Below are 12,989 nucleotides of genomic sequence, written 5' to 3'. Positions count from 1 at the left end.
GGTTTCATCGTACCCCTCCGGCTGGGGGTCGCGCCGCGCGCCGCGCTGGGGCCACCTTGGGGGGACGCCTGGGGATGGCGTGGGCTGGGGCCGGGGCGCGCCGAGGCGCCAGGCCAGCTAGGCTGCCCCGACCCCGCTCCGCCGGCCCGAGGGGCAGGGGGCCGCGGAGCGTGCGGCTCGCCAGCCGCCCTGACTCGGAGTTGCTCCAGCAGCTTCCCGCTTCCATGGAGCTCTAAGGCTGGGTCGTTTGTATTCTAGTTGCTCTTTTAAGCTGCGCGTTTTTTTCCTGTGCCCGAGGGCATCTGGGGCTAGAGCCAGGGCTCGCGGAGGCGGCAGGCCGGCCGAGGCGCGCGGGGCCCTGTTCCCGTCAGCACCATGCGCTCGCCAGGCGGAGGCCAGTGTCAACAGTGGCGCTCGCCAGCCCCGGCGCTGGACCGGCTCCAGCAGCTCCCCCGCCGCTTGGCAGGGCTCCGGGGCTGAGGCCTCTCCGGTCCGGTGGCTCCTTCACACCCGGCTTCCTTCCGCGCCCCCACCCCCAGCGCAGACGCCGGCCCTGCGGCGGAGGCCTGCGCTCTAGCCCACGGGGGGCTTCCCGGGGCCAGCGCCCCCCCTCCCCGCTCTCCCTGCGGTCCCCCCGGCGTGTGTGCGGGCGCTGCTCGCCGGGCCTCGGCCCCCCTTGGGGAGCAGGGGCTCCCCGGCTCGGCGCGGGCCCGGCGCGGGCCCGGCGCGAGAGGTGGGAGCGGGCTCTTCCGGCGGCGCCATCTTGCACCGGAAGTCCGAGCGGGCGCCTCGAGGCAGGGCGCGTGCGGCGGCTGCTGTCCCGGGCCGGGCTCTGGGAGTTGATCGCGGAATCATTCACACACTTCACTTCTTCCCTTCCGTTACATTCCGTGAGGGGCCAGTGAGGCAGACTTCCTCTAGCCGCAGACTGCTGATGCTAAGACGGTGGTCTCTTTCTCTCTTCCGCAGTCTGTTCCCAGTACTCCAGAGGAGTTTTTGCCATTTTCGGACTCTACGACAAGAGGTCCGTGCACACCCTGACCTCGTTCTGCAGCGCCCTGCACATCTCCCTCATCACGCCCAGCTTCCCCACCGAGGGGGAGAGCCAGTTCGTGCTGCAGCTGAGGCCGTCCTTGCGCGGAGCGCTGCTGAGCCTGCTGGACCACTACGAGTGGAGCGGCTTCGTCTTCCTGTACGACACAGACCGCGGTAGGTCGCGCGTGCGCAGCGCGCGGGCGAGCTCTGGTCCCGCGGGAGGGCCGCGCCGCCCGCGCGGGGTTGCGCAACTACGGCGAGCCCTGCTGTGCCTAGGCTCGTGGTCCGTGCGTGTTAGTGGCTTCGTCTCGACTCTGGGTGAAAAGTTGTAATTAAACGAGCTTCAGCTGCACAGGGTTATGCACGAACAAACCATGCGCCGTTACTTAGCCGAGATCAAATAATCCTGTGAAGATGTCCGTGATGACATCTCAGGCACAATCGGGAAGTAAGTCTTGCGCCTCAAGTGCAGATGATTTAATGTCGTGGGAGGTCTTTAGAAAGTAGAGGTTGATTTTTGTGTCTGCATCTATAGATCTCTGATTTTATTTAGAAAAAGAAAGAAAAAGTAACAGGTTGAACCGTAGCACGGAGTTTGAAATGTGGAAGTTTTTTTTTTTAATTCAGTGAGCCAACATACAGTACATCATTAGTTTCAGATGTCGTGTTTGAAATGTAAAACTCTGAGTACTTGAAACATCCTGCCAGTGCAGTACGGGTTTGGTGGGAAGGCTTTTGCTTGCTGGCTGCCTTTCACCTTATCTATAAGGCGGTGAAGATTAACAAGTGATACTGTACAACTCATGCATTGGGAAAACAAGGTGAAGAATGTTAGATTATCAACAATCCATTTGTTTGTGTACGTGTTTGAGATACTTTGACTTTTCAGTGTGAGACATAATTAAGAAGTTCCCATAACCTTTCTTTAGTTCTTTTTTTAAAATTTAGTGACTAGAATCGCAGCAACATACAATAGTCCAAAATAAACAGCAAGAAACTCCCTGTGGGGTTTTGTCTTTAATCTTTTTTCCTTAAAGACTTTGACTACTGACCAGAAGTTGGGATAAAAGTTGAAACTGGCAACATCTTAAGAATAGCCTTGAATAGAATTCTATCTGTAGAATGGGTAAGATAATAAACATAAGACAATAAACAAGCAAGATAAATCTTTTGAAGATATGATTACCTTCCAAAGTCCAAAGCATAATTTCCTATACTCAGAGATGGCATATGTCACATAAGATGTCACACCAGTGGTGGTCGTAGTCCATTGCTTACATTAGCATTCTTGGCAAATGTCCCTTTCTGTAACACGTTCAGAAAATTTAACATCATCAGTGTGTTTTTTGCATGGTTGCAGCAATGCAATAATTCTCATTTGGAAATATGGGAACCTACCCATATCTCATGATAACATTCTCCAATAGCTAATAATCCAAAGCACTCTGGAGAATATATTTTAGGTTAGAGAAATTCTCATTCTGTGCATTTCTAACTTTTGGAAAAATCCTTAAGCAAGAGGACACTGAAAATTAAATCATAATACAACTGAAAACAACAATGAGATAGCACTACATATCTATTAGAATGGCCAAAATCCAGATGACTGACAGCACCAAATGCTGATGAGAATGTGGGGCAACAGGAACTCTCGTTCACTGTTGGCAGGAATGCAAAATGGTGCAGCCGCTCTGGAAGACAATTCGGCGGTTTCTTACAAAACTACACTCTCACCATGTGATCCAGCAATCACACTCCTTGGTATTTTACTCATGGGAGTTGAAAACTTATGTCCACACAAAAAACCTGCACACAGATGTTTAGAGCAGCTTTATTCATAATTGCCTGAACTGGAAAGCAACCAAAATGCCTTTCAGTAGGTGAATGGATAAACTGTGGTTCATCCAAACAGTGGAATATTGTTCAGAGCTAAAAGGAAATGAGCTATCAGGGCATAAAAAAACATGGAGGGACCTTAAATAACATCTTCCTATTGACTGAAAGAAGCCGATCTGAAAAGGCTACATGCTGTATGATTCCAACTGTATGATACTCTGGGAAAGGCAAAACTATGGAGACAGTGAAAAGATTAGTTTTTGCCAGAGGCTGAGGGGAAGGAGGGATGAATAGATGAAGCACAGAGGATTTTCAGGCAGTCAAACTATTCACTATGATACTATAATGGTAGACACATCATTATACATTTGTTCAAATACATGGAATGTCCAAAACCAAGGGTGAAGCCTAGTGTAAACCATGGACTATAGGTGATAATAATTTGCCAATGTAGGTTTATCAGTTGTAAAATATGAATGTCAAATGCAAAAAAAATTACACTTCAATAAAGTTAATGTGTTAAAAAATTGAATCATAATGTCACGAAATACATACTGGGATCTGGATGATATGGTTCTTAATGACACAGCCCAGTTCACTTTGGGCAGAAGATGCTTATTTTATGACATCTTGATCTCACAGAAATATGGGTGGGTTGACTCTGTGCCTGAGTAAATAAGTCTCTGGCAAGGAGAAGGTTTTTAGGCATTCATGCCTTAGCCTCCCCACCAAACAGGGATTAAAAGTGGTGCTTTGCTTTGGTACTAGTTGGTACTTTCCAGGATCCTCACTCTTGCATAGCACATCAGATGCTCCAACCCTGAGCTACCTCCCATCACCTCTTTCCAGGGATCTCTCTAGTAGAAACATACATATTTCATTATTTAAAGTATCTTTTTCCTGGCTAAATTTCTGCCTCCAAAGGCTTAAACCCTTCATGGTACAAGCACTGTTTCTTCTAAAATGGCATCTTGTCATCTTTAACTTATTCATTGGCTTGCTGCACAAAGCCTGCTTTTTCCATATTGTTTCCCTGGAATGTAACTGTCCTGTTTTGTTGTGTTGTGTTTAAAAGATTTTTTAAGATTTTATTTATTGGGGAGGGGCAGAGGGAGAAGGAGAGTGAAAATCTCAAGCAGTCTCCCTGCTGAGCTCAGACCCTGCTGCGGGCCTCGATCTCATGACCCTGAGATCATGACCTGAGCCAAAATGAAGAGTCAGACATTTAACCAGCTGAGTCAGCCAAGTGCCTCATAACTGTCCAGTTTTTAACCAGTTAATGCAAGTCACTCTCTCAGATTTCCTAGTTCTCTCCAGTAGCTGCTGCAGGATGAACAGCTAGTCCTTTGTATGGCCTTCTATTATATAACCCAAGCCATCTTCAAAAGAGACAACTTTATACTAAGTGGTAATTGCATGAATGAAAAAAATAACACATCAGGAAGATGGCTATTTATGTTTTTTTTACCGAAGTGTATTTGACGTACAATGTTATATTAGTTTCAAGTGTACAGCGTAGTGATTCAACAGTTCTGTGCATTACTCAGTACTCACCACGATAAGCGTAGTCACCATCTGTCACTATATAGTGTTATTATAATGTTGACTCTGTTCCCTATGCTATACTTTTCATCACTGTGACTGACTTATTTTAGATATGGACGTGTGTGGCCTTTCCTGAATGTTGAGATGGTTTACCCTACCATGGCATGACACTGCTTCCCAATATTCTTGGTCTTAATTAAATACTCAAAAAAGACAGTAATAATTTTTTCTCCTTTTGAAACTGTTGTGCTTATTTGATAAGTTTAGGATCTCAAGACCAATTTATTTCCTCTTAGATACTGGGCTTAAGATTATGTATCACTGTCACCAACCGAGACATGAACCTCAGTTGTGAACATGTTTACTTTCTGTCATAAATATAGTTGGCTAAGAGTCATCCGTATTTTCACATCATGCAGACAAAAAGAGCACGTATCAGCATTAAAGATAAGAATTTTTTTTAATGTACAAAACCAACTGTAAAGAAATAAGACAATTTAGTACATTTTCGTACTTTTCTCTGAACTTCTGTTATCATAAACTGTTTATTTAAACATTTTTCATGTTATAAGTAACTACCTTAATATGACCCTGAATTTCTCCACAAACCTGAGTGGAACGTGGCTCTCTGATGCATCAGAAATCCTTACTTTGGAATATGTTCTTTCATTGATCCACTCAGTTACTTCTGAAATTTTAATCCCTGTAGTGATATAATGATCTCATAAAATGCAAGAACTTCACTCTGTCATGAATTAAAGTAGTGTTTTCATGTTGAATCACGGTCAGTAAAAGGAATGATGCTTTCTTTCCTCTGTAAGACCTGTATTCAAGTTCTGTTCTGCTGTTGAGTTGCTGCATAAACCTACCCATATTTTTGTCCACATCTGTTAGGGAGACAGAAATACAGACAGAGAAGGAGGAAAGTTAAACTGCATAGTCCTTAAGGCCCATTAATCCTTCTATAAGGTTTCTTTATATTTTATATTCTAAGTAGTCTATTCCTAACCTGGAAACGGTGGGCAGAAAGAGAAAGATAATAGGCGGCATCGGCGATTTCTTTACGAGGTGACTCCCTACTTCTTTTCGTTTGACTGCCTCTCAAAGAAGAAAACAGAAGTGTTCATTCATTTATTCATTTAATTTGTCCATTTGTCATTCAATAAAAGTTTATTGTTCAATTTGTCTGTATCGGGCACTTTGATAGGTATTAAGAATGCAGTGATGAGCAGGACAGTACTAAAAGTAAGTTAACTTCCTTGCTATGGCTTCATTCAGAAGCAGTACACAAGATTCCACCTGACAGCCAGGAGCTTGCCTTTGATACATAGCTTGTTGTTTTTACAATTTTAATTTGGAACAAAATTTCAGTAAGATTTTTGGGCTGATAAATTTAAGGCTATTGAGTACTTGAAATGTGACTTACGAACCTGAGGATCTGAATTTTAAATTTAAATTTTAATTGGTTAATTGAAGTAGCCACATTTGCCTAATGGCTACCGTATGGGACAACACAGTGTATCTAAACAACAAGCTCATTTGGAATAACAGATTGCACTTTGAGTGAAACGTCTAAATCTTTTCTCAGCTCATGTAGGAAAAGAGCTTAGAAAACACCATGTACAGATCCTTTTCACACTGCATTGTGTGTACATTTACATATCTTTTTTTCCCCCAGAAATAGGTCTTTCACCAGTAATTATTATATCTTACTACATTTATGCCTTTTGTATGTAGCATGGTAACCCCTGATAAGCATACTATAAACATGAAATGGACTAATGAATTAATCAAGTGAAGTCCTTGAGAATTGGTATCAAATAATTTTAGTGCTCTAATAACTAATCATGTAATTCATATTTTATTAATAATACCATATTTTGTTTTGTTTTGTTTTCGATGATACCATATTTTCGTGTCTCAGAGAATTCATAGACTCTCTGAGTCAAAATTCAAAATTCTCCTAAAGGGATGGTCCTTGAATTAAATGTAGTTTTCTTACCATGAAAAAATGTGGAGAAGCCTGAAAAATAGCGTTCTTAATTTAGGTATAATTAAGCTAAATATTTATAGCATCTTAAAATAATCTATTTTTTTGGTAATATAAAACCTTGAAAATCTTTTCAAATCTACTCGAAGGGAAGTCATTTTCCTTGAGTGAAAAAGACGTTAATTTAAGTAATATAGGCAGTGGTTATTTTCCCATTTGAAATAGATCTTTTCAAAGGAAAACATTTTTTACTTGTGTCTATTGCCCAGGATTGTACATATTTATGATGCATTTTTGGCCATTCCCAACACCACTGGTCACAAGGTGAATTTATGATCAAGGGAAAGTTGAGGAGACGTAAACCTAACATTTCTACAAATGTAATGGTCACTGTCGGTGTTTCCGAAGAGCTGGTATGAAGGCCAGCAGTTCGGTCGCACAGCCAGAGTAAGCAGCGACTGGCGCTGACTGTGTTTTACTTCCTCCCACTTCTCTTTAATGCTTAATGGTCGGTGTTTTATCACATCAGTGCTTTCCAGCCTAGCAATGTCATTTCACAGGTTGCTGAATATCTTGTATTCAATATCCAAATTAATATTATAACACTATGTAAATTGTCCCTAGGAGAGATACATTGGCAAGGCGTAGAATAGAAAACTTAACTTTGGTTAGTTTTGGCTTATTTCCTTTGGCCTGTTTTTTTTTTAGCTTGTTTTTTTCTTCTTACAAAAATAATATTCTACACATAGCATGACATGTTTTGAAAAACCTAGGCAACAGCACTGTGGGCTGGCATAATGTTCGTGCGATGCTCCCTGTGCTGAAGCCGGAGCAAAGGGGGAAAGCAGGTGGAAAGACAGCTTTTTGTGGGGAGGGCAGGGGTCTTGCTGTTTCATTTCTGCTTTTTCGGTTTTGCTACATACATGACCTTTCTTTATAAATGGCCTTAAGCCTTTCGCAAAAAGTCAAGATCTAAGTAACAGAAATAGCAACAAATGAAGAGGCAGTGATACCTCTCTTACTTCCCAGTAAATAAGCCTGTATGAAATGCTCCAGAGAACTCTCTTGTCTTCCCATTGGGTTCTCAAGTCCACTTCTGTATTTCTTCTCATATTGTTGTTCTTTTACTCTTTGCCTCCTTCTCTTCCTGCCCTCGGAACTTACTGGATAGGCAGCACAACTCCAGGGAACTGGGAGCCTCAGCCCTCTGTCAGTCATTACCAGTGATGGACTTCTGGTAAACTCACGGCCAGAAATAACGGTAGGGAGATGACAGAGCAGATACCTCCAAGGAATATGGCATAATGACTTCAGTTCACACCAAAATAACATTACTGGTTCTGCTCCCTCTTTGAAATTCCTTTCAGAGAGGTGTGAGTTGGGGAAGATTTTCAGGGGTGACTGGACACCTGTCAGCCGGGCTCGGCGCCACTCAGAAGAATGATCGTGTGAAGTGGTGCTTACAAGCACCCATGTCCAGTCTCCAGCTCCCATACGTGCTAATGTTAACAGCAGCACAGTCTGCCATTAATTGTGCCACTTAAAATGCTTATGGTCCATTTTTCTTATTAAAAACAAAATTAGAAACACAATAGCAAAACAGAGATAATTGATGTATGAATTCAGGAGAAGTAAGAATCTTTCAGATTCTAACCTGGTATTATCCAAGAAGGGATAAAAAAATTTTGTCTTTAATTCTTGGTAAATTAAGCCCCATATTCCATTTATTTCCTAACCCTGGCGGGGGGGGGGGGGGAACCTTTATGTCTAAAACCCACACGAGGATGAAGAGGAATTCCCTTTCTTATAAACATCCCGTGACAAACCTCAGGCAATTATCTGTGTTTATAGTGAATCCATTAGGATTTAGAGTATTTTTATAGCTCATCCCAGTACTTTTGGTTACTGATTTTCATTACATTTATAGTCAGGCTGACAATGCCAAATATTTACTTGTTGCCAGTTGCCAAGTGTGCGGATAACCCTTTTACCCAGGAGGAGAACAACACTTAATTGTATCTTTCAAGCATGTATCACTGCTTTCCTGCTGGAACTGGGCCAGTGGGAGAGCAAAGAAAAAAAAACCTGTATAAAAATAACAATGGAGCTTCCTGTGGAGATTCTGACTTATAATTGAGGGAGAAAAAGTAATCAGAAGCAGGCGAAGCAGCCCCTGTTCCCTTCACAGCATCTTTTAGTATCAACTTCAATGTTTATTTTCTGCCCTCATTAACCCAGATTCCACAGGCTGTTTCCACCCTGGGTTGGGAAGGGGAGCAGTGGCCTAAGGGGCAAGTGGATGGGATGAAGGAGCAGTAGTGGGGTTCTCATAAAGAGGGTTCTGTGTCCAATCCCTTTTCCCTGGTGAGAGGAGACAGAAGGAGGCCCATGTCTGTTACCTCCCACTTTCCCTGGTTACAGAATGGAGGGGTTGAGGGCAAATGTTAGAAGTCCTATCCCAAAGGTGCGCTAAAATCCAACAGGGAGAATGAATCAGAGCCACACGGCCAGATGAGGGGATTATCAAAGAACAATGAAGTAAAGCTACAAGTTGGGTATTCAGAGAAGGGATCAGAGCAAGGAGCAGGAAAGTAAGCAGTGTGTGAACAGGTTGGAGAAAGTCTAGAGATGAAGGACAGGAGCCTACAGCTGCTTTTGTGGGGCCAGCAGCCTTCCAAGCATTCACTTGAAAGGTTAAAGAGGCCTGAGTGGAAGGCAGGGAAAATAGACGTGCAGCCTTCCATGAATATTTGTGAATATTTGTGAACTAGACAAATTGTTGACTGTCTGGATGTTCTTCCTTTCCCATTTGCTTCCCATTGTTGGGGTTCCATCTGAACAGGAGAGCAGAGCAGATCTGGGTAAGACCTTTGGAGGCCCTATTCACTGGAAAGGTGATTGTGCCCCCCCGCCATTGAAATTCAAAATTCAAAGAAATTACAAACAGTTATATGGGAGTCCATCATGGTTCTGTTTTTCCCCCCATGGTGACCATATTAAAGCTTTGATTGAAATATTCAATTTGTTTAGAAAATTTTGTCATGATAGAGGCCTGAGTGTAGACCCAACCTGTCAGTTGAGTTATTGAGTCATGCCTGAGGACTGTGGGGAAAGGACATGTTCCTTGAGGATCCTTAGATTGATGAAATGTGGATATAATATTTGAGCAATTTTCTTACCCCAAAAAACAAATAGCAAGGATTTCTCACTGGCTCCATCTTTTCAGTGACCCACACCTTTCTAAAGCAGTAAGCACATGACTTGTAATTTTCTGACAACTTCTTTATTTAAAAAGTTGCTTATCTGAAGATCTGGGGGAAGATCTTTCTTTTTGAGCTCTGACTGAACACACTGCCTCAAGATAACATATATCGTCCCTACAGACTGTTCCTTCTCTTATGAAAATGGAACACACGTGTATATAGTGACAATGCACAATCACGGTTGAATCCTTGTCGGGCACAACTTCTGCCAGAGGTCGGGTTCGCTCAGGTGTCACATTTTATAGTTTATCACCACATCATAGCACGTGGTCATCAGGGCTATGGAAAGCAGAAAGTTACCGTTCGCTACGATGGAAAACAGTCCTTGGCGAGAGCTGTGGCGGCTCTGCCAGTGCTCTGCCCATCCAGGCAGGAGTAGTTCGGCATGATTTTGGTCCTGTAACGCAGATGCTATCCCCGGAGCACAGTGCAGCACAGTGTGCAGTGACCTGGATGCAGAGCCCAGCTGTACCGCTGACCACACGTTTGACCTTGCAAAGGTTTCCTAAAATCGTTGGATGTCTGCCCTCTACCTGTTCACTGTGCGTTGTATGTAAAGTGCACACACAGCTCCTGGCACGTGACAAACTGTATGTTACAGCTGCTGTGTTCCCATTATTACTACTACCAGCAGCATTATTGGTGTCCTAACACCATACCAATTTATGCTTAAACTCCCATAAACACTTACATTGCAATATTATGAATCACGAATCAAAGATAGTTGGTTAATATTTTATATTATGAGACATGCACCTTTTTAACACAGGAACATGTCTGTGTATAAATGCTAAATTGATGGAGACACAAACAAGCATAAATTTGTGGTTTCTTGTTGTTCATTTCTTTCATAGACTTCCCTTACTCTAACTTCTCTTAAAATGCCGGTGTTACCCCTAAGTTCTGTCCTCAGCCATGTTGCCTCTGCAGAGTTGAATCCAAAGCTGCCTGTGGCTCATTCCTGATTAGAATGATCTCACGACTTGCATTACCCTTCATCTAACGTCCAGATTCCTTAAACGATCCCCCCCAACCCAGCTCTTGATTACTTCTCCCCTCTCGTTAGGTAGTCCACTTCTACTGAAACACCCAGCCGCAGTGGGAATGGCCTTTTCAAGATTCCGAGTGCCCTGGGTGCTTTCGGCTTGCTTGACGCTCTGCACACGCCATTCCCTCAGCCTCAAGCATTTAGTGCACACCTCTGTTTCCTGGTGTGACATCTGCCCTCGAGTGACAAACCCCCTTCCATGTGCTCCCACTGCATTTTGTGTTACTTGTATCAAACACAGGATTCTGCTTTTTTAATTCTGTGCCTTTGTCCCCAGACTCTTTAAGGTCTGAAATAGCAGGGACTTGTCTTGCTTATTGGGATTCCCTGAACAGGAACTGGACCTGCCATTTAGTCACACTCCGTAAAAATGAATGAATCTTAGGGTCTCATCTTCACTCTATTTAGATAGAGCTCAGTCCTCACCCTTGAATCAGACTCATTTTCATAGTAACCATTGGAAGTCCCACTGTATCTAAAATCTCAACATTCCAAGAGTCAGTCTATCACCTGCCCCCTGAAACTTGCTCCTTTTCATACATTTCTGTCTTAGAAGGTTTACTCTGCCTTGCCTGCTAGAAAAGGAAGAACCTTCCTTACTCCTTTTTCTCCCCTTGCAGTCCTAGCCAACCACTCATCAACTTTGCCAAATGTGTGCCTCAGAGAAATATGCCAAAAACATCTCCTTCTCCATGAAAGTGTGTGGAAGCCAGATTTGAGGAGGATAGCATGGGAGCCTCTGCTCAGACCTTCTTCATTCTCCTGCATCAACCAGCTTTCTTCCTTGGCTCCACTGGAAGCCTTTTGAATCCGTCTTCCATGTACTTGTCAGGGTGAATGATAGGCAGCGTAGACCTCACATATGTTACTTCCGTGCCTTAGAATCTTCAAAAGGATCGGGCGCCTGGGTGGCTCAGTTAGTTAAGCGACTGCCTTCGGCTCAGGTCATGATCCTGGAGTCCCGGGATCGAGTCCCACATTGGGCTCCCTGCTCGGCGGGGAGCCTGCTTCTCCCTCTGACCCTCCCCCATCTCGTGCTCTCTCTGTCTCATTCTCTCTCTCAAATAAATAAATAAAATCTTAAAAAAAAAAAAATCTTCAAAAGGATCCAGAAATTGTACATTTTACTTACCAAATACTTATCAGGAAGACTTCTCTATGTATTTGGAAAGAGTAGCGTCAGAAGGTACTTAAGTGATGTCATATTTCTAAGGAAAATGCCATGGAAACTGATTTCCATCTTGGATTGTGTATCAATAAGAAGAGTTTAGACTTCCAAATAATGCAATATATGTTAAGAAAAAAAAAAAAGAAGAAGGTAGCGGGAGGGGAAGAATGAAGCGGGGGAAATCGGAGGGGTAGACGAACCATGAGAGACGATGGACTCTGAAAAACAAACAGGGTTCTAGAGGGGAGGGGTGTGGGAGGATGGTTTAGCCTGGTGGTGGGTATTGAGGAGGGCACGTTCTGCATGGAGCACTGGGTGTTATGCACAAACAATGAATCATGGAACACTTCATCTGAAACTAATGATGTAATGTATGGGGATTAACATAAGAATAAAAAAAAAAGAGTTTAGACTTCAAATAATAACAAAAACAAAATAACAGTAAATATACATACATATGTATCAGTATGAATGTATGTATGTGTGTGTATCAAGTACACATAATATGGAACTGTTATTATAACTGCTTTGGAAACTTCATTATCTTCCTGCAGTCAGACTTCTATGATTGTTGCTGCATCAGCCTTAACATCTGGCTTCACTTTAAGGTCCATGGTGGCTCCTGAAGCTCCAGTCATATCCACATTCCAGTCAACCAGAAGGGAAATAAAACCACACCACCTCCCTTTAACATACATGTCATTTTACACATGTAATTACGTGTGATCAGACATGTATTTTGTGACAAGGTTATATGGGCTTTCTGGAATATGCTGCAGAATATTACCTTTTTTTTTTCTGTTTTCTGGTTGAATCTATAGAATGGTAAAATTAGCTCTTCCTCAAATGTTTGATAGAACATTCCTTAAAATATTTGGGCATGAAGTCTGGAGAACTTTTTTAAACCATGCTTCAATTTCTTTCCTGATTCAGGCTATTCAGATTTTTCATGTATCCTTGCGTTTCATTTGTTCAGATATAACACGCATTGGTACGAGGAACTTAATGGGTTCTGGCAGGAAAAGTATTCTCTGTGATACCAGCTCTTTGGAACCTCTTAGAACTTTTTTCATGTTCCAGTACATGTTCAATTTTAATAATATT

The 12,989-nt window shown here is 43.0% G+C and overlaps 1 protein-coding gene across 3 annotated transcripts in view; it reads left to right on the top strand.

The window, feature by feature from the left end:
- Positions 1-12,989, top strand: part of GRIA4 (glutamate ionotropic receptor AMPA type subunit 4) — a 367,043-nt gene that overhangs the window by 138,360 nt on the left and 215,694 nt on the right. For all 3 annotated transcript variants that reach the window (XM_021696567.1, XM_021696568.1, XM_021696569.1), the window contains exon 3: positions 970-1,209. In XM_021696567.1, coding sequence (XP_021552242.1) covers positions 970-1,209 — 240 coding nt within the window. The remainder of the gene's footprint in view (positions 1-969; positions 1,210-12,989) is intronic.

The sequence above is a fragment of the Neomonachus schauinslandi genome, chromosome 11 (genome assembly GCF_002201575.2).
Source record: "Neomonachus schauinslandi chromosome 11, ASM220157v2, whole genome shotgun sequence".
Lineage (NCBI taxonomy): Eukaryota > Metazoa > Chordata > Mammalia > Carnivora > Phocidae > Neomonachus > Neomonachus schauinslandi.
Note: the sequence above shows the minus strand (reverse complement) of the source record. Positions and strands in the feature narration are given on the sequence as shown.